Source organism: Erpetoichthys calabaricus, chromosome 7 (assembly GCF_900747795.2).
Source record: "Erpetoichthys calabaricus chromosome 7, fErpCal1.3, whole genome shotgun sequence".
Lineage (NCBI taxonomy): Eukaryota > Metazoa > Chordata > Cladistia > Polypteriformes > Polypteridae > Erpetoichthys > Erpetoichthys calabaricus.
This window is the reverse complement of record NC_041400.2, coordinates 145625889-145647463: the sequence shown is the minus strand read 5'-3', so window position 1 is coordinate 145647463 and position 21575 is coordinate 145625889. Positions and strand designations below refer to the sequence as shown.

General features: G+C 38.3%; 1 protein-coding gene across 3 annotated transcripts in view; it reads right to left on the bottom strand.

Annotated features, from left to right (window-relative positions):
• The window catches only part of c6 (complement component 6), a 66936-nt gene that overhangs the window by 31239 nt on the left and 14122 nt on the right, over window positions 1–21575 (bottom strand). For all 3 annotated transcript variants that reach the window (XM_028805514.2, XM_028805512.2, XM_028805513.2), the window contains exons 6-9: window positions 18443–18581; window positions 6242–6451; window positions 4063–4303; window positions 927–1052 (exon numbers count right to left, since the gene is read on the bottom strand). In XM_028805514.2, coding sequence (XP_028661347.1) covers window positions 927–1052; window positions 4063–4303; window positions 6242–6451; window positions 18443–18581 — 716 coding nt within the window. The remainder of the gene's footprint in view (window positions 1–926; window positions 1053–4062; window positions 4304–6241; window positions 6452–18442; window positions 18582–21575) is intronic.

Here is a 21575-nt window from a genome sequence, read left to right as displayed (position 1 = left end):
AATCTCAGATCCTCAACTGAGTGTCTCCTTAGAATTCCGAGGGCAAAACTTAAAAGAAGTGGTGAGGCGGCCTTCTGCTGTTATGCACCTAAAATCTGGAATAGCCTACCAATAGGAATTCGCCAGGCTAATACAGTGGAGCACTTAAAAAACTACTGAAAACACATTACTTTAACATGGCCTTCTCATAATTTCACTGTAATTTAATCCTGATACTCTGTATATCCAATTCATTATAATAATTATCCAAGGTAGCTCTAAAATCTGTACTAACCCCTATTCTCTCTTCTGTTTCTTTTTCCGGTGTCCTTTTGGCATCTACTCAAAGCACCATGATGTTCCAACAGTAAAGAATTAAAAGCCAGAAGTCTGCATGTCCATCATCATCAAGTCCTTCCGTGAGAACCCTAGACACAAGAGGACTATTTCATTTATGTTAGGTAGAATGCCCAGAGGGGACTGGGCGATCTCGTGGCCTGGAACCCCTGCAGATTTTATTTTTTTCTCCAGCCGTCTGGAGTTTTTTTTTTGTTTTTTCTGTCCACCCTGGCCATCGGACCTTACTCTTTTTTTTATGTTAACTAATATTGTCTTATTTTAATTTCTTATGTTGTTATATTTTTTTTACTGTTCCTTATTATGTAAAGCACTTCGAGCTACTTTTTTGTATGAAAATGTGCTATACAAATAAATGTTATTATTATTATTATTATTATTATTAATTTGTTAACTCTTTAATAGTGCAAAACATACTGGAAGAGGTATGATGTAATGTTGGAGCCATATTTCTGTCTTCATTCCTGTCATTAAAGTTCTACAACATTACCTCACAAATCTGTATTAGACTAGGTGGGTTGATTTAATGAACAAATAGCATTTTTTACTTAAGTAACTCTATGAAATAGTTATACTTAATTCCCATTCACCTTCATATTTTTCTGACATTTTGTTTGTAACACATTTTTCCTTTACTGTAGTACGTTTGAAAAATATTAAGACACGTCTTGTTGTTTCTGACCTTACACATTCACTGGATTCACTGTCTGTGAAACCTGTTAAAAGGGAATGAAACAGACATCAATATTACTGTTAAACATCTGTTTAGTTTAGAAATATAACACATGAATAATCTAAAGTTCAGACTGTGAGAACACTATTGCTTAAAAGAAAGTTATGCTTAAAAAGCATTTCACACTTGGAATAGAATTCTTTTTTGGTTGGTAAAAACTAAAACCTGAATGCCAAATAGAGAATTGGCCAGCTTGCAATTGTAGGATAGCATAGGGAGCAGTAGGGTGCAATGGCTAAGGCACTCAACCTAAAACCCCAAGTTCCTGATTCAGTTCTTATACATGCCTCACTATGTGATCCTAAGGAATTCATTCACCTTGAGTTTGGGCGAGGCGCTATATAAATAAAATGGGTTATTATTACAGTGGAACCTTGAGATACGAGTTTAATTCATTCCATGGCCGAGCTCGTAAGTCAAAATGCTCGTATCTCAAATCAATTTTCCCCATTGAAATGAATTGAAATGAGATTAATTCGTGCCAGCCCCCAAAAAACCACCCCAATTTTTTGTTAAATGTTTTCAACATAAGAAAAATGTATTCATAATGAACAAATATTGTATACAAACAAAATAAAACCTTATACATAAAAGAGAATCTAAAGAAATAAACAGATGCTGGTGGTAAGCCAATTAATGTATTGTATTATTTTTTTCTTTCACTTCACTTTTGCTTAACTTAATTTTCTTCTTCACTAGTTTTTTTCTTTTTTACCACGCTTTCATCACTTTCATTTGCAGAGCATTTCAACAGAAACCTGTCCAAGGAGCTTTGTTTCTTTCTCCCCTTTAGAATGTTTCTGAAATGAGTTAGGCAAGTGTCATTAAATAGCGCCGCTGCATGACCATTTGCAACTTTTCCAGGCTGTTTCTTTTCAATAAAGTCTGAAACTTTTTCTCACATTGCCAACACTTCCTTTATCTCGATACCAATCTCCTGCAGATGTTGCTGAGTCTGTAGTTCCGTCATCTCCTCCACTGTCAGTTCCATGGAATGTGTGGTGACAAGCTCTTTGATGGCTCATATCTCAAATTTTCGCTCGTAACTCAAGGCAAAAAACCTAGTGACAGCTCGTATCTCAAAAAACTCGTATGTTGGGGCACTCGTATCTTAAGGTACCACTATATTATTATTTGAATGTTCTGTACACCAACTACAAAAAACATTAACTGCCGAATGTATGCTGATCTTACAAGTCATATAGGATAGAGGCATTAATCCAATATATATTGTGGATCACCAGGGTGCGTACAGCCACCCTAACCTGACACAGACAGGCAGAGATGCAAGTGCAGCACACAACACACTTTTTATTTAGAGAGGGGAGCTGCTTTTCTCTACCCACAGAGCACAGCACCATGCACCATAGTACAAGTCTCAGTCCAGTTCTTTTTATCTTGACTCTTCTCTTCTCTTCTTCTCCCTTTCAGTCCTTCCGCCTCCTCTCTCTCTCTCTCTGGCAAGCTTCGCCCACCTCCACCCGACTGTCTCCCCGAATGGAGTGAGGCGGCTCCTTTTATGATGGCCCTGGGAGTGTTCCAGGTGGCTCATTAATCTGACCTGGAATCACTCCCAGGTGTGGTGAGAGCCCAATGTAGGGCTCTGCAGCTCCCCCTGGTGGCCCCCATGGAACCCAACAGGGCTGTGCCAAACTCCAACTCCCAGCATACTCTGTGGGAATCCATGGTGCCACAGTCAGCCAGGCAAGCTGCCCTCTAGTGACCCAGGGAAGGTATTGCCCTGCTGATGCCCTCCCCCCCCCACCCCCCTGGTTCTTCTAAACAGTTGGTGTCCTGGTCAGTCACAATATATAATATTAAAAACAACAAGGCCATTCAAGGGGCAAAGGAAAAATTAAACATGCACATTAGCTGATGGTGTTCTTCTGTATGTTTTTCTGGAACAGCAGAAAACTAAGGAGAAGTGCAGTCACTTCATGCTGTGTCCTACAGAAGACATTTCTGAAATCAAACCAAAGAGAGAGATTTTATGGCTCCTTGGTAGAATCCCTGCAATATTCATTCTTTCATGATGCTCAGGTGTGGACAATTCAGCACAGTGTCCTTCTCCACCAAGAAACTGTCATAGAAAAGTGACAGGAGGCCATTTTAACTTTTAACAGGTAGCAGTGGAATAAGCATGACAGGGAAGGGTGATTTCATGGAATGGGGATTAAACGGTGTCTCTCACTATGGAATCATGAATCTCACATCCGAAGATATTTTTCTTGAAGAAAAATGGCCAAAGATAAACAGTGAGAGACACAGAAAGAGATGGGGATTACTTAGAAGACAGAGAATTAGGGATCCATCCCATTTGACAAACAGGTACAACCACCAACAGCAACAATTTATTTCTTGTATAGCCCAAAATCACACAAGGAATTCAACAATGGCCTTTAACAGGCTGTGTTTTTTAACAGTCCCCAAAACTTGACAACCTAAGAAGACAACAAAAAAAACTCTCTCCCCGCCCCCAAAAAAAGGAAGAAATCCTGGGAATGGCAATTAAGAGTGAGACCCACTTCCAGGTAGATGTTTGGCCGTACAATGGGTTTCAAAAATTGGGGTAAATACAACGTACAAAACAGAACACAAGTAATCGTCTTCACAGAGCTAGATGGCCAATCTATCATGGCCACAACAGAAATACAATTCAATAATACAAAATACTCCTCATCACAAGTTTGTATATTCTTTTGATAATTTGTGTTATCCTTTTCATCACCCCTTTGTATGTCTGAAATTATAATACATCATTTTTTAAAACACACACCACATTGGAGAAATGCCTAGTGGGGTGCCCTCATGTTAAAATATCTCATAAAGCAGTATTTCTCATGGGCAACAAAGCTTTCTTGACATGAGTTCTACATAGAAAACACAATTACTTCCTGTAGAAATAGAAAATAAAGCAGATAAGCACATTCCAAAAGCAGCAAACATTATCTGTACATGTATCATCTGTATATCATTTTTAAATGTATACTTACCAGAGTTGCTGAGTTCATTTCTGTCATATTGGTAAAGGACGTCATATCTGCCACCTAAAGTGCCTGAAGTGAAGTAATGAGTTCCAAAACGGTGGAAGACCTCACTGTATAAAGCATAGTTGTAAGTCAAGGGGAGACTGTTCAAGATGTCCAGGAATACTTGAGACACTTGTAGATTGGACTCTTTTAATTTGAATTTGGATACTCCTACTGTTTGGTGGACTCTGAAGAATTTGGAATCCTCAAAAAGATTTAAAAGTAATTAAAATATATAACATGTCATTTACCTTGAATACACAAGTGAATTTAGTCACATTTAAAGTTAAGTAATATGAAATAATGGACACACTGTTAAAATTCTTTCTGACATTTCTTCAGTGGAAAAAATTAGAAATGGTAACACCCTAAATAGAAGAAGTTTAAGTCTTTATCATTTTATCTTTTTAAGTTGTACAGTGTAGCTCTGTGTCAAAGAGATGTACAGTCATCCTTCACCTATCGCAGGGGTTACATTCTAGAGCCCCCCGCGATAGGTGAAAATCCGCGAAGTAAAAACCATATGTTTATATGGTTATTTTTATATTGTCACGCTTAGGTCACAGATTTGCACATGAAACACAGGAGGTTGTACAGAGACAGGAACTTTATTCAAACACTGCAAATGAACATTTGTCTCTTTCAAAAGTTTAAACATGCTCCATGACAAGACAGAGATGACAGTTCCGTCTCACAATTAAAAGAAAGCAAACATATCTTCCTCTTCAAAGGAGTGTGCGTCAGGAGCAGAGAATGTCAGAGAGAGAGAGAGAGAAAAGCAAACAATCAAAAACCGATAGATGCTGTTTGAGCTTTTAAGTATGCGAAGCACCGTGCGGGAAGCATATCACTTGACAAAGCAGCCACAAGTAAGCCCAGCAAGGATGGGAGCAACGTGAAGGTAGTCTTTCAGCGTTTTTGAGGAGCGTCCGTATCCTCTAGGGCAGGGGTAGGCAACGTCGGTCCTGGTGAGCCGCAGTGGCTACAGGTTTTCATTCCAACCCAATTGCTTAATTAGAAACCAATCATTGCCAATCTCAGACCTTATTTAATATTATGGCTTGTTAGTCTGTGCAATGTAAGGCTCTTATATTGTAGATTTTTTTCCTTTCCAAGGATATCATCCAAATGATATGAAGCCTAAAACAGATCATTTTCAGTCTGTCACATTTTTCTATTAAGTGTTTTATTAAATCAAACAGTGCATGATGAACACACACAGATGTAATTGGAAAAAAGCTAGCTGGAGAACTGCTGGCTGCTTTGTCTTTTACATCTTATTGCTAATAAGGAGCAATTAAAACACTGAATGCAGCAGTTTAAGATTGAAATAAGCAATTAAGGTTGGAGAACCTTAACAAGCGAGACCACTAAAATGAAGCATCAAAATGTCACTTAAGCAATATGTGCTTCATCAGCAATAATTGAGTTCTCGTTAAGGAACTGGGTTGGAACAAAAACCTGCACATACTGCGGCTCACCAGGACCGACGTTGCCTACCCCTGCTCTAGGGGTGCGAACAGCCCCCCTGCTCACAATATATTTCAGGAGTTTAATTTAATATGTAATACGTGCTCTGATTAGGTAGCTTCTCAGCCATCTGCCAATAGTGTCCCTTGTATGAAATCAATAGGGCAAACCAACTGAGGAAGCATGTAGCAGAAATTAAAAGACCCATTGTCCACAGAAACCCACGAACCAGCGAAAAATCCACGATATATATTTAAATATGCTTACACATACAATCCGTGATAGAGTGAAGCCGCGAAAGTCGAATTGCGATATAGCAAGGGATTACTGTATAATGTATTTGGAAAGATGCCCTTCAGTTAAAAAAAAAAGAAAGAAAGAAAAGTATAGGTGGAATCTCGTGTTGGAGAGTTTTCTGCTGTCCTTGTCATATTCTTGTATTCGGAATTCAAATCACATTCACTGAAGAAAGCCCGTAACTAATATTGCTGCTACGGACAAATCAAAATCACTGAGGTGAAGTCTCTTGACTTGTTTACTATCTGATTCCATGAAACAAATGTCTAGATTTGCCTTAAAAATGTAAAAAGTGTAATGTTTCACAGCATAACATTTATTTAAACTCTGCAGCTCACTAAATGTGCTTTACTTCTGATTCAAAGAGGTTACCTACCTTTTGTTGTGAGGCACGAACTGCATTTTTAAAACTTGAAGAACCTTTCCTATGACCCGTTGATTTACTCGAATAAAAGATTGGGATCCATATGGATGATCCTGGACGATTTTCATAAAAACTACTTTGATGATGTTGATCCGAAGATAAATTCACTGGTTCACTTTCAACTGGTTCAGGTTCTGCCTCATAATCTTCAAGTTTCTCTACCTAAAAAATTAATCTTTATAAATAATGTGGTCTTAACATATACTTTGCGAAAAAATGAAAAGTTCAAATATGCTTCTCCTTATCTTTTACCTCCCTGATACTTAATATCTGGTCACTTAAACCTAGCAGTAAAAGTACATCAAGATCTGTATTTTCTCAGAACTAAACAGCAGTTAAAGATGAGGGTACAGGAGGGTACCACGATGGGAGCATTCTGAAATGAGGCATGACGGTCACTTAGATGCATGGTTGGGTGATGAACATGATAATAATACAGTCAAGTTTAAAGCATGTTGTTTAGTGTTCTGGAATCAAGAGCGATATTGAACATAAGACATTTGACAAGCAAGAGGAGACCATTCAGTCTGTCAAGCTCCTTTGATTTGCTAAGTGAGCAACAGTGAACCCAGTATCACATACAGATGATTATAAAGTTGTTGAAGTTCCCACTTCATCTTCTTGACTTGGTTGTTTTCATTTTTTTTTTGTTGTTTACAGATTTCTACAAACTGTCTGTGTTCAGCAATGGCTCCTGGCATCCATCCTGAATGTACTACTCATTAATTTCCATAAGTGTTTGTGAATGGATAACTTTAACTGATGTCTTTGAGAAATCTGCATGTGAATTAAGCCACCGCACATCCTAATATTCTGAAGACTATGGAGGTTTAATTCCTTTACCCTATTAAAGTAGAACTTGCCCTTTACTCCAGAGATGCACATGATAGTAAGCAGAATGAGCTATCCAAACTTTACTCTTTTCTTCCCAACTGTGGTTGAGTATACAAAATAATTATATCTATCATATAGGTTGGTAATTTTATTACTATTTATGCCTAACCATATATACTGTACATGTTTGAACAACCAACAGGGCCAGTTTTATGACTTAATTGGAATTTTTCTTTCTAGATTGTTTGAAACTGGGGGAAAATGCTGAAAAGAGCAAAACTGAACTTGAGGTGGGGGGTTGTGCCTAAACTGTGTCATTGGTGAATAACCCAGGAGGTGTGTATGTGTGTCAGGAGCAGCAGAGCGACAATAACGGGGGCATTGCAAAGGCTCATTCTCTCTGCCATTTTCCATCCTGAAGAGAACAGACCAAAATGATAATCTGAAGAGAGATCTGACCAGAAAGAATCACGTGCAACTTCAAGTTAAATTGCCAGCTGACACTACACATTTACCATCATCAGGTTATACAGATTGTTCTTTAATGCCACATTCTATTTGATTTATATGACACTAGCTGTAGAGAAAAGCCAAGCAAAATGACACCTTTTATTGGCTAACTAAAAAGATTACAATATGCAAGCATTCGAGGCAACTCAGGCCCCTTCTTCAGGCAAGATGTAATGATTACATCTTGCCTGAAGAAGGGGCCTGAGTTGCCTCGAAAGCTTGCATATTGTAATCTTTTTAGTTAGCCAATAAAAGGTGTCATTTTGCTTGGCTTTTCTCTACATTCATAATGGCTAACACGGTACAACACCCTAGTACTACTATGACACTAGCTGTAATAAAATCTTCGATATATAATACATAATTAAATGTAAAACCTTCTCCTGTTCTTTTATTCTGTCTAATTGCCTGAGGTTGGATATAAGGGTGGGGGGAGGAAGTACTGAACTACAAGGGGTGCATTTGGAAAAGTTACTTGTAACCTGTTACATGTACTTGTTCTTGTTATTGTTACTTGTATTCGAATTAGTTTCGGCAAAGTAGTGCAGTAAGCAGCATCTGTAAGTAAATAACCGGCATTGTAGACATGAATAGTTAATAAGTAACAGAAACAGCAATTCCTTAGTGGGAAAAAAAAGACACTGGCTGACTTCAAAGCAATAAAGGGGAAGGCTCAGCGGTACGTAGGCAGGCGGCCTTCAATAAGACATCAATCAGACACAAGCGGTGGTAGGAGCAGACAAGACAGTAAGAAGTTTACTAGCAGCAGATATTCACTATGCAAGTTTTTTTTTAGATTGAACAGTTCTTATTGGTCAGGGAAGTAGAGCAGTTCAGAGAGCGAGAGCATAAGGATTCATTAATGCAAAGGACTACAAACTGTGAGTGGAGAGCTTTTAAGTAAGGAATAAGAGAAGTGCAAAGTTATGAGAGCAGATAGAGAAAAGTGAAGTTGACATCATAGAAGAACAAACAGCAGGTAGTTGAGGGGGGAAAATACTACAAGAGCTTAAGAGGCCAGAAGGTATAAAACAACTGTAGCAGTTTTTTAATTTAATTTCTTTGGCTCAATTTTTTATTTTTATTTTTACCATTTAAGTTAAAACATATCCATCCATATCTATTATCCAACCCACTATATCCTAACTACAGGGTCGCGGGAGCCAATCCCAGCCAACACAGGGCACAAGGCAGGAAACAAACCCTGGGCAGGATGCCAGCCCACAGCAGGGCGCGCACACCCACACACCCAGCACACACTAGGGAAAATTTAGAATCGCCAATGCACCTAACCTGCATGTCTTTGGACTGTGGGAGGAAACCGGAGTACCCAGAGGAAACCCACGCAGACACAGAGAGAACATGCAAACTCCACGCAGGGAGGACCCGGGAAGCAAACCCGGGTCTCCTAACTGCGAGGCAGCAGCGCTACCAACTGCACCACTGTGCCGCCCACTTAAGTTAAAATATTTAATTTTAATTAAAAAAAAAGAAAAAAAGTTAAGGCAGATTTAGTAATCCCAACTAAAATTTTAATAATGAGGCCAGTGCAATGCAAGTCCTGTTGGATGTTGGACTTCTTAGATGACGGCTTGGAGGAGCCAGTCTTCTATGAAGGCTACATCTGCAGGAGATGCTAGCTGATCCAGCACCTCGAGCTTAAGGTCATTGAACTGGTGGAGGAGTTGGCTGGCCTGCGTTGTAGAAGAGAATTGACGGGCCTGGCCCAGGTGTCCTTTAGAAAAATAGTGTGTACCCCCTAAGGTAGCGTGGGAGGAGATTCCAGACCAGACAGATAGAGATAGGTGGGTCATGGTCATAAGGCGTAAGGTAAAGGGTGCACACTGTCCAGGGTCATCAATCCCAGAATTGGAAGTGTGAAACCGTTTTCAGGTCCTTGCAGAGCTGGACAGTATCTATGAATATTCTGAGGTGGTAGGCAGGGATGGGGAGCTCCAATGGACCTCAAAAACAGTTCCCAGAAAGAGAGGTAGTGATAGTTGGGGATTCAATTATTATGGGGACTGAAGCACAGTGTGTTGCCTTCCAGATGCACAGGTAGAAGACCTACATGGAACGTTGGATAGGCTTTTGGTAAGAGAAGGGGTGGATCCAGTTGTCATTGTTCATGTTGGAGTAAATGACATACATAAGGGTAGTCTGTCAGTGTTATGATGCAAATTTAAAGAGTTAGGTGCCAGGCTGAGGAGCAGAACTGACAAGGTAGTATTTTCTGAAGTTCTACCTGTGCCACACTCCAGTCCAGGTAAGACTGAGGAGAGCAGAAGGCTTAATGCGTGGCTCATATCTTGGTGCAGGGTAGAAGGGGGTTTATGGGGCATTAGGACTCATTTTGGAACAGATGGGACCTGTTCTGCTGGACGGGTTACATCTGAACCGGAAGTGTAACAATATATTGGAGAGGATTATGAGTAGGTTAGTCAAGGATTGTTTAAACTAGGGAATGGGGGACAGGGAATTTAGGACAGGCCAGGTACATGGAGAAACAAACAATAGTGTAAAAATAAAAATGTATAGTGATGTAAATTCTAACCCTAATTTTAAATATAAAAGCAAAATGAGTAACATATTGAAAATAGTTTGCCTTAATGCTAGAAGTGTCAAAAATAATACAAGTGAGATGGAATTGTATGTAGAGGAGCATAATTATGATATTATACCAATAACGGAAACCTGGCTAAATAACAAAGATGGGGACAGTATAACACAGGGGGATACTCATTCTTTAGGAATGATAGACTGAACAGAAAAGGAGGTGGGGTTGCTGTTTATGTCAAACAGAATTTAAACACAAATCCTCTTCAGTTGGATGATGAGCCCTATCTTAGTGAGGACATGTGACTAAGCCTGGAAAGCATTAGGGAAAGAGGTCTTATTTTAGGAGTGTGTTAAAAAGCGCCCAATGCAGACAGTAATTTCAATGAACATCTGTATAGAAATATTAAAAAGACAAGTTTAAAGGGGGATTTTATAGTCATGGGAGACTTTAACTACCCAAATATTAACTGGGATAACCTTGCAAATAGCTGAGCACAAGAGCAGGAGTTTTTAGAAGTAATCAGTGACTGTTTTTTAACACAGTATGTTAAAGCACCAAAGCGGGGTGAAGCCTGTCTATATTTAGTATTTTGTAATAATCAGGATTGAATTGAGGTTGTAGAGATGATTGGACCACGAGGATCAAGTGAATATAATATAGTACAATTCTTAGTGTTTAGGAAGAGTGTGGATGTTAAGATTAATACTGTTAAGTTTAACTTTGGTAGAGCAAATTTTGAGCAGATGCAGCACAGTCTAAAGAGGATAGAATGGTATAAGCTATTAAGTGTGGAGACAGTCGAGGAGCAGTGGAACAGGTTTAAAACATTTTACATGCAATGCAGGACAGGTGCATACCTAAATTTGGAATTAGGAGGAAATTAATAAAAACTCCACAGTGGGTTAACAGAGAGTTAAAAAAGAAGCTGCAAAGGAAAAACAGCATTAATAATGGCAATGTGAATCATAGTGTATATGAGAACATGAGGGCAAATATTAAGAACTAGTCATTTAGCCCGTTACAATAACGGGCGCTAGAACAGTAGTGCATAAACATTAGTAGGAACAGTCTATATTAAATGGCAAGGGACTTTGACCTCATTCTTTTTGTTGGTCGTATTTTTCTTTCTTTCAGCCTTTCTTTTGTTGATGTTTACTTGCTGAGCTGACCGTTCTTCGTGGGCTGCCGACGTGTATTGTGTGTCTTTAATTTTCTATGACAGTAATACTGTCTTGTACGGCTCTGTTCAATAAGGGCGCACACAAAAAGGCGAGCTTCAAAAGGGCGACCTCAATTGAGCGTGGCGAATAAAGGCGTTCGTAGATAATTTAGTTCAAATGGCTCTGGAATATGTGAAGAGCAACAAAGGTGCAGATCTTTATTTACGTGCGCCTTTATTCGCTGCACCCAATTGAGGTCGCCCTTTTGAGGCTCTCCTTTTTGTGCGCGCCCTTATTGAAGGATACTGTCTTGTACGTCCGCTGGCTTGTACGTCCGTAATATACTCTTAATTTTCTCTGGCGGTAATACAGGCGTGCGCGTCAGTAATATGCCTTTAATCTCCTCTGACAGTAATACTGGCTTGTAAGTCCCTGTAATATGCATCACTGTATTGTGTACCTTTAATTTCCTCTCACAGTAATACTGGTTTGTATTTCCGTAAAACGCCTCTAACTTTCTCTAACAGTAATATCGCGCATCGCACCGTGCCCCGCGCATGCGCACTTCATCAGAAGACACCCACACACGGACAGCTGGACGCACATAGGGATTTTATATATATAGATGATATCAGGGAGTCTAAAAGTCAGTTAGAGAGGAATACAGCACAAAGGCAAAAGATGACCCAAACAGATTGTTTAAGTATTTTAACAGTAAAAGAACAGTCAAGGAGGAGGTGAAATGCATCAGGAATAGTAAAGGAGAATTAAAAATTACTGACAGTGAAATAGTAGATGCTCTGAACTTGCATTTTTCTGAGGTTTTCACAAGTGAAGAAGTGGATAACCTCCAAGTGGTAAAGCGACAACTAACGAGGTACTGAGGGATTTAGAAATTGTGGAGGGAGAAGTACTGCTTAGATTAAATTGGCTGACATCAAACAAATCACCAGGACCAGATAATATTTATCCTCAAGTTCTTAAGGAGGTTAGCAAGTACATCTATAAACCCTTGATGCATATTTTTAGAAAGTCACTGTGCACTGGGAAAATTCTGAAGGACTGGAAAATGGCAAATATTATCCCGTTATATAAAAAAGGTGATCGGGCAGATCCAAGCAACTATAGGCCCATGAGCTTAATGTGCATCACAGGAAATTAATGGAAGGAATTGTTAAGGATAAGATAAAGTAACACCTGGCAAGGACAGGAGTTTTACTGAACAGTCAGCATAGGTTCAGAAGAGGAAGGTCATGTTTTACTAACATGCTGGAATTCAATAAGGAAGCAACAAAAGGATATGATCAAAGTGGAGCATATGATGTTATTTATCTTGACTTTAAGAAAGCATTTAATAAGGTGCCACACGAGAGCCTGGGCATCAGTCTAAAAGAATTGGGAAGTTCAGGGTGATGTTTGTAGACGGCAGCAAAATTGGCTCAGACACGGAAAGCAGAGGGTTATGGTGCATGCAACCTTATCAGAATTGGTTGATGTTAAGAGTGGTGTTCCACAGGGGTTAGTTCTAGGGCTGCAGCTATTGCTAAGATACATAAATGATTTGGATAGGAATATAAGTAATAAAAAGGTTAAATTTGCAGATGATACCAAGATAGCTGGATTGGCAAAAATCTGGAATCTGTTGAATCATTACTTAGGGACTTGGAGAGATTTGGCAGATTTGTGGCAGATGAAATTTAATGTCAGTAAATGTAAAGTATTACATGTAGGAAGTAGAAATGTTAGGTTTAAATACACAATGGGAGGTCTGAAAATGAAAAGGACACCTTATGAGAAGGATTTTGGAGTTGTAGTGGACTCCACACTATCAACTTCCAGTGCTAGAAAAGGTCCAGAGAAGAGAGACTGGGCTCATTCCAGGGCTAAAGGGGATGAATTATGAATAAAGATTTAAAGAGCTGAGACTTTTCAGTTTAAGCAAAAGAAGATTAAGACTGAAGTGTTCAAAATTATGAAGGGAATTAGGACAGTGGATCAAGACTGTTACTTTAAAATGACTTAATCAAGAACATGGGGACACAGTTGGAAACTTGTTAAGCATAAATTTCACACAAACAATATGGAGTTTTTCTTTACACATAGAATCATAGATACTTGGAATGAGCTACCAAGTAATGTGGTTGATTGTAGGACTTTCAAAACTTGACTTGATGTTTTATTAGAAGAATTAAGTGGATAAGACTGGCAAGCTTTTTTGGGCTGAATGTCCTGTTCTCATCTAGATTGTTCTAATGTTCTAATGTTCTACAGTACCTGCTAGTTTGGGAATTGTGTAGGATTTAAGACATACTGGTAAAGTCTACATAATAAAGAGTAGAAAAGGGTTAAATAGAGTCACCTAGGACCCTGTCAAGGCAAAACACTAAACTTAAAAATATCTTCAAGTGTCCATCTTTAATAAGCTTCATAATCAATAATACCTGGCCATAGAATATGAAACCCACTGCCATGCAGGTTTGACTAGTGTCCAACATGTGGCCATTTGGTGTACAGTGTTTAAAGTTGTATGAGCACTCATGTAACTGTTTCTTCTCCGCAGTTAGGTGGAAGTCAACCTAGAAGGGGCTCTTTGATCCTGGTTAAGCTCCACCCACCAGTGTCACCCCTGTAGGCCACTGGATTATACCAGACTCCTCAGGTTTAGTATGCTGTTTTATAACCAGATGAAGACATTATTTTGACAGAGACACATTGTCTAAAACTCCAAAATTAAAATAATAAGTAACAAAAAAGTAATAAAACAATTGAGAAAAGTACAAACAAAATCACATTAAATCAACTTTTAACTAGCGCACCCCTAAAAGTATGGAAAATTATAAAGTCCCTAAGCTGAGTCTTAAGGCAATAAAATAATGTTTAATTATAATAAACATATGTAGACTATTCCAAGGTCATCTACTTCCCAAAAATATATAGTGCACCAATGATTTAAGGTAAAAGCTGGGAAAAATCAAAACTGACTGCTCTACTGATCTTAAAGATCTCAAAACTGATACTGGACACCAAAGCTTAGAGAAGTAACAGGAAACCAGACCATGGAGGACTTTGTAAACCAAAAGCAATATCTTAAATTATATCCTGAACTTTACTGAAAGCAAATAAAGAGTGGCCAAAAATAAATTGAACCTCTACACAGTAACAGTAAGCATCCTAGCAGCTACATTCTGGACTAATTATCACCCAAGTATAATTCATTGAAGTAATCTAATCAAACCTAATGAAAGCATGCCTAATTATGTCTAAGTCCTTAAAACAGAGGAAACGCTTACCCCTGGAAATTAACTTGAGTTGATGAAAGTGGTTCCTAGAAAGACAATTAATCTGATCCTCAAATTTGAGCCCAGAACTCTTAACAGTTACATTGTGAGTAATATTCCCAAGGCTTAGGTTCAAATTGTTAACCTTATCAGAACTGCCAAAAACTATTATCACACTTCTGGTTTGATTTAACAGAAGAAAACACTGTGTCATCCAGTCCTTGATCTCAAAAAGAAGACAAGAGATTCAAATCATCGAGTATCATCAGAAGTCAGACACCAATTAATCTCAATATCATTTGCATGCAAATTGTACATAATATTATGCTCCTTTATGATGGCATTTAGAAAAAATATAGGACCCAAAGCAGATCCATGAGGAGCTCCACAAAGCCAATAGAGCTTACAGAGAAAAAGCAATTATAGGTTTTAAAAAAATCTCTAAGATATGATGTACAGCACTTCAAAGCTATCCCTTAGATACCAGCTTTAAGCTTTAAATATCTTAACAAAATAGAATTAACAATTTTATCAAAAGCAGAAGTAAAGTCCATAAAGAACAAATAAATCATTGATCACCTCTTATAACAGAAGGCTCTCTATGCTGTGAAATCTGACTGAAATTTATCAACAATTTATAAATAAAATGTTATTATCATTTTCTCGGGTACTTTATTTAGGAACCACACTTTCAATAGATCTTCAACTACTTAAGGAAGTGAGATGCAGTTCTTTAATTAATGGTTCAACCATAGCACGTTTGTAATCTGATGGAACATCTCAATTAGCCAAACTGCTACTAACTATACACAGAAACATTAGAGCAATTGTGTCTAAAAGGAACTACAGTTAGATTGGAAGGTATGACAGGAACAAACCTATCCAAACAAAACGAAGATATCACTTCTAAACAGGAGAATTGGAAAATGCAAAACCACACCTGAACTCAATAATTGTATCAATAGAAAATGTTTAATATTTTTCACAGCTAATTTATACAAAAGTAGACTTAGATGTCAGATTGACACCAACATTTATAACATTAAACAGCTCTTGGACTATTCAGGTTGTTCACAGTTAGATCTGCAGAATACGGCGACCTAGCAGACCAAGCAGGCTTCAGCAGATTTCAGCAAAATTTTGACCAAAGATATCATACGAGACTTGAAGTTTATCAATCTTTCCATTGCCATTTTGCTCTCCTATAGGTTCTTCTAAGAGAACAAATTTCAATATTTACCTAAGGATAAGCCTTAGAGCTCAACATTCTGACTTTAACTGGGGGAATAGTCATCTAAACTTACCATGAAAGTTGAGATAAATAAGATTACAAGCTCCTCGTTATCTTATGAGGCTTATGATAGCTCCAAGATTGAAAATAAAGGACTGTCAATGAAAACATTCAAAAAGAAACTTATAGTGCCTGATGTAAAAGATCCACATTGATAGGTTACAGACTGAGCTACAAGTAACTCAACAGAAGATAAAATTAAAGAATGATCCAACAGTGGAGAAACATCAATAGTGAAATCAGAAATTGTGAAGCCCATAAAAAACCAAACAAATCAAGTATGTGTGCTCATGGACATGTGTAGGGCCAGTTGCCCACTGCTATAAGTGTAAGGGGTCCTTAAGCATATAGCGGTCTGGTGCTGCTAAAATTCACACCATCAAAGAGATGGTGATTTATTTATTTTATTGGTAGAGATTCCAGGGAAGCACCCAGCCTTGGCCTGACCCGCACACACTCACAAGCAGAGACAAAAAGCAACAGGTGATAAAACAATTAAAGAATGTATTAAACACTAATAAACAAAATATAATTACATGCTAAATAATCCCACCCCAGTTCCCTTTAAGGCAATGTACAATAAACACAAACAAACCACAACAATAAACACTCAAGACAATGTCCAACACAGCAAAAGCAGGTGAAATGGTGTGACGATGAGAATCCCGAGAACAGCTTCCATAGAAAATGAATGAAACAGTCCGACCAGTAGTCCTGAGCGGTGAGGAGTGAGATTTCCAGGAGTGCTCCTTTTGAAGACACATGACAATTAATCCACTACTATCGCACGACAGACAGGCATGAGACAGTCCATTCATCTAACGTGAAACGATCCAGGGCACAACTGACTTTTTAGACGACATGTTGGACAGGATACACAAAACACTAATCTCCTTTTGCTCCGCCAGGCCTCCCTTTTAAACCTTCCCGCTGGCCTTTTTTGGCCCCAGCAGCCCCTAATTCCGTTCCTGTCATTCTATGCGGGTAACCTCCTTGGGCTGCTGGGAAGTGAAGTTCTCTCCACGGTAGTGAAGTTCTCTCTCCCCCCCCCCAGGCCATTGCGTACGGCCAAACCAAGGCTTGAGGTTGGCGATATTAAGTGTCAGTTTTCTTTGTCCCTGGCAATCCCTCTACTGCGTAGGTCACTGGACCTTTTTGTTGGATGATATTTCCAATTTCAATATGTATTGATATTTCAGGACAGAATATTCAGATATTAAAATTGGCCAAAACCAACAAATGATTCATAGTAACTAAGTAACTGTGATGATAGAAAGGCAGAAAATTCATTACTAAATGCATTATTTGCCTAGGAAGTCAGTGAACAATTCCAGAATGCAAAGAGCAGAAAAGTATTACCTTCAGTCACTTAACCTCTCAAATTGTTAAGTCTGTATTAAATGACATTCAAAACAACTTTTAAAAACCACCACAATACCAAAAACTCAATTAGAGGATGTAACAATACAAATTCTATGGATAGGTATCACAACTGGGGCAAAGTCATTGGCAGTGGGCTACAATTTGGTCAGAAACAGAAAGTCAAGGCAGTGGTTCTCAATAAAATCATTTAAATCAAAAGACAAGTTCAATAATGACCAGACATTCACCTGCACCATTCTCTCAGGGATTATAACACCTGAGTTTGGTGATGTTTGTTTGTCAAATTTTACCCCAGAAAAAAAACTCTAAGTGTTTCTGCTGCCTCCGGCACCATCACCAAGAAAGTATGAGGTTATCTTGTGTCACAGGACAAAGACAGCAATAGTCATTAGTTTGATCATGCTTCCAAAAATGAGACTGAACAGACCAGGCAAATAAAACCAGCTGCACAAGCACTGTCTTTACCCTGGCCCAAGTGAAAACTCTGCTTTAATTCTCTGTCTCCTAGGCTGCTTCCTCCTGTATGAGCCAAATATCCAAAAACATGGCAAAACAGCAAGCAGAGGTAAAGCCCAAAAAGTCCCAGGATGCAACAGCAATCACAATGAACATAATCCTAATATCTCAGATCTTCATACACATTATGTAACATAAGTACAGCAGAGTAACTATAATACCATGAAAAACAAGGTAAGAATTCCACATTGAACAGGTCGATATCCCTGCAACCCTGCAGTATTTGTTCTTGCTACATTTTCTGAAGCACAATATTTAGCCAGGTAACAAATAAAAACCTAAAGTGTAATTACATTGAAATAACGGGCACTTAATATTACTATCCTTCTTTTACATTCTGCTTGAGCAATGCTGATGCTTATTTTGCATTTACTTAGCTATACTGCTAAGGTTCTAGGTTTTATACCAAAAACTTTCTTTATTCAAAACATCATATTTTAATATTATATTCTTCCATATGTTACTTCTACAGATGCCTGCTCATTATTACAAATGCCATCAAAGGATGCCCAGATTATTTTTTATTTATAGTAACATTTTCCCCTAATCTTTAAGCACAAATATCTAAAAATATTTATTTTTTCTCAGCTGCTGTATTTTTTAATATTTATGTATACTTACTTTAAATTCAACACTCTCAACATTAAAGGGCATTCTATAGGATTTCCGGTTGTCTTTGCTTTTGGTTGTGTTACAGCTGCCTCCATAAAATGTGTTTTCAAGTACATCCCCTCGTATCTCTTCTGCCATAGCATCAAACCTAAAAAATGGGATGTTTTCAAAGTTGACACATTTTAAGTAGCATATAACAAACCATATATCCATTCCCCTCTTATTCAACACAATGAATTCAGTTCTGGTTTTGGGAGCAAGAGGCTATTCTGGCAGCATCAGGTACAATCAGCCTTAGATGGGGCGCTAGTCCATTACATGGCTGTAACAAAAAATTTCTGTCTTAAATGAAATACTAAAAAACTGCAAAGAAATATTTTAGTTTTGAATTTAATAACGAGGAGAGAGTGTTGCTCACCTTTTGTATAGAAAGTCATCCATCTTTGATTGTTGAACATCTATAACCTCTTTTCCTAAGTTGATTTCATTACAGGTCTATTATCTTAATTTTTATCACCCATAAAATTAAGTAAAATCTTGCCTGAAGAAGGGACCTTAGCTGCCTCGAAAGATGGAATATCGTAATTTGTTCAGTTAGTCAATAACAGGTGTCATTTTGTTTGACATCTCATTGTAAATTATTAGAAAAGCCACCCCCAGAAAAAAAAATACATGATATCCCTTCAGGGGCTCCGTACAAGTGTACAGGCTTATAATTGTAATCAAAAAGCATGTAGCTAAAGCATTCCACACTCCTTTAATAAATGAAAGCCCACCCGTCTGCTTTTTATATCACCGTGCTACAACAGATGAAAGTGACGTCAAACTGAAGCACAGCGATGGGTGGGGGTCGATTTGTTTTGAACCTAGTTTTATTAAAATTGACTTGCTTGTATTGAATATTATTTGATTTTAATAAAATTAATAAAATGTAAAAAAAAAACTAAAGCACTGCAGCCTTGGTAAAGTTGTAATTAGGTACCCCCGAATCACACTTTTATCATTTTTTAATCTAACTTTATCTCTTATGTGTGTGAAAACATCTTGTACATGCATGAAAGTTTCCTGTGCGTATGAGATAGGGTTATCTAATTTTTTTTTTCACTGTGCGGTTCAGAGCTTCTGTACTTATGTTTATGAGAGTAATTATTTATTTGTAGAAGATGTGCACCACACTGTCTTTGAATCAAAAGTATTCTGCACACTTGCACAAATATCGTTGTTCGGTGTCCTCGTTTGCCCTAGTCCATCTCAATGCATGACCATCGATGTTCCAGTGCAACAGATGAAGATGCCAGCTGCAGGCAACTCAGGCCTTAAACAAACCTTAAGTACGTTCACTGCCCAAAGCTCACTGTTGTTTTTGGTTTCACTCACACTTGTTTAGAAGTCCTACTTAGAAATTTTGCGAACAAAATGCAAATGACTTAACAGTATATTATTTCCTCTCTCTAGGCATAGTCTTTCTGACATTCAATATGTCTGTAGTTGGGCTCTAGAGATAAAATCCTTCTGGTTTACAGCAAAACACTTTATTTGTTTTCAAAAGCTGCTCCAATGTGATTTTGGTGTTTATGGAAGCTTTAGGCCACAGTAATAAATTATCACTCTCTCACTGTGATTTATGTTTTAAATGGTTATAGTGTAAGTTTGGCATTTTGGATGTTAAAGTGATTTTGTTTCACAATCATGGTATACATTCATTTTTTTCTACAAACTTGCATTCTTAAGTGAAACTGTACTTGCAAATTTAAAAAATGTGTTTACCTCAGCAGCTTATACCAGTGGGGCACCGGAGAAAATGTGAAACAAAAGCAATAAACTTAGTAAATGCATCCACTTCAAAACTGACAATGTTCCATGGTGTTGATTAACATGTGGAGATGAACATGTGGAGAACACATATGGAAACCTTGCGCAGTCATGCAATGTTTGCGAAAATATTTTTTGTGAGACTTCACTATTTTGAAAGAGGTTTGCCTTCACTCTTTATTTCATTCCTTCTCTCCAGATGCATCAGCCTTCCACTTCCAAAGATGTGGTGTTGTGATAGAAGGCATGGGAAACACATACACAAACATACACACACACACACACAAAAGGCCAGAGTTGTACTCTTTACGGTTATGGGGCCACAGGACAGGCCAAGTCCCATGCAGCCCAGCCCAAACTCAAAGGGTTGGCCTACTGCCTTTACAGGCACAAAAAAATGGACTACAGCTTTTCAAAAATTCAAAAATTTACATAAAGGAGGAGAAGGAAACTGTGAAGCTCTGGTCCCAAGGACAACAAAAACAAAGAGTGTTTACATTTGCAGATTTATTTACAGGAAAATCCACCCATCCATCCATTTTTCAACCCGCTGAATCCGAACACAGGGTCACAGGGGTCTGCTGGAGCCTATCCCAGCCAACACAGGGCACAAGGCAGGAACTAATCCCGGGCAGGGTGCCAACCCACCGCAGGACACACACAAACACACACTAGGGCCAATTTAGAATCGTCAATCCACCTAACCTGCATGTCTTTGGACTGTGGGAGGAAACCCATGCAGACACGGGGAGAACATGCAAACTCCACACAGGGAGGACCCGGGAAGTGAACCCAGGTCTCCTAACTGCAAGGCAGCAGCACTACCACTGCGCCACCGTGCCACCCTTTACAGGAAAATGAATATCACAAAGTCAAAGCAGGAAAAAGGGCGACATACGTTTTGCCTAAAAACAAACAAATTCAAATCTGAAACTAATATTGTAGAACATACCTTATAGTGAAAGCAGGGGTCATAAGCTAGAGAATCTAAATATGTTGCACAAAATCAAGAATTGAAATCAATATTCACAAAACAGAATGCCAAAACATCAGCATAATGTGAAGCCTCTCCTTTTATGCAGCTAGGCCAGTCTCCTGGCTACATTAGCAGGTGGCCCCACCTCTCCAGGCTCCACAAACAGAGGGCAGGACAGCACAACAAGGAACAATAAGACGCTTAACATAATACAAAATTGATAGAGAACAAAACCAAAAATTGGTGAAAGTTAAAATTTTTCTAAGCACATTTTATATGATCAATATTTCTATCCACATAAATGACAAAACTTTCAGCCTTATTGCTAATTCTCACCTTATGAATCAGAATGCA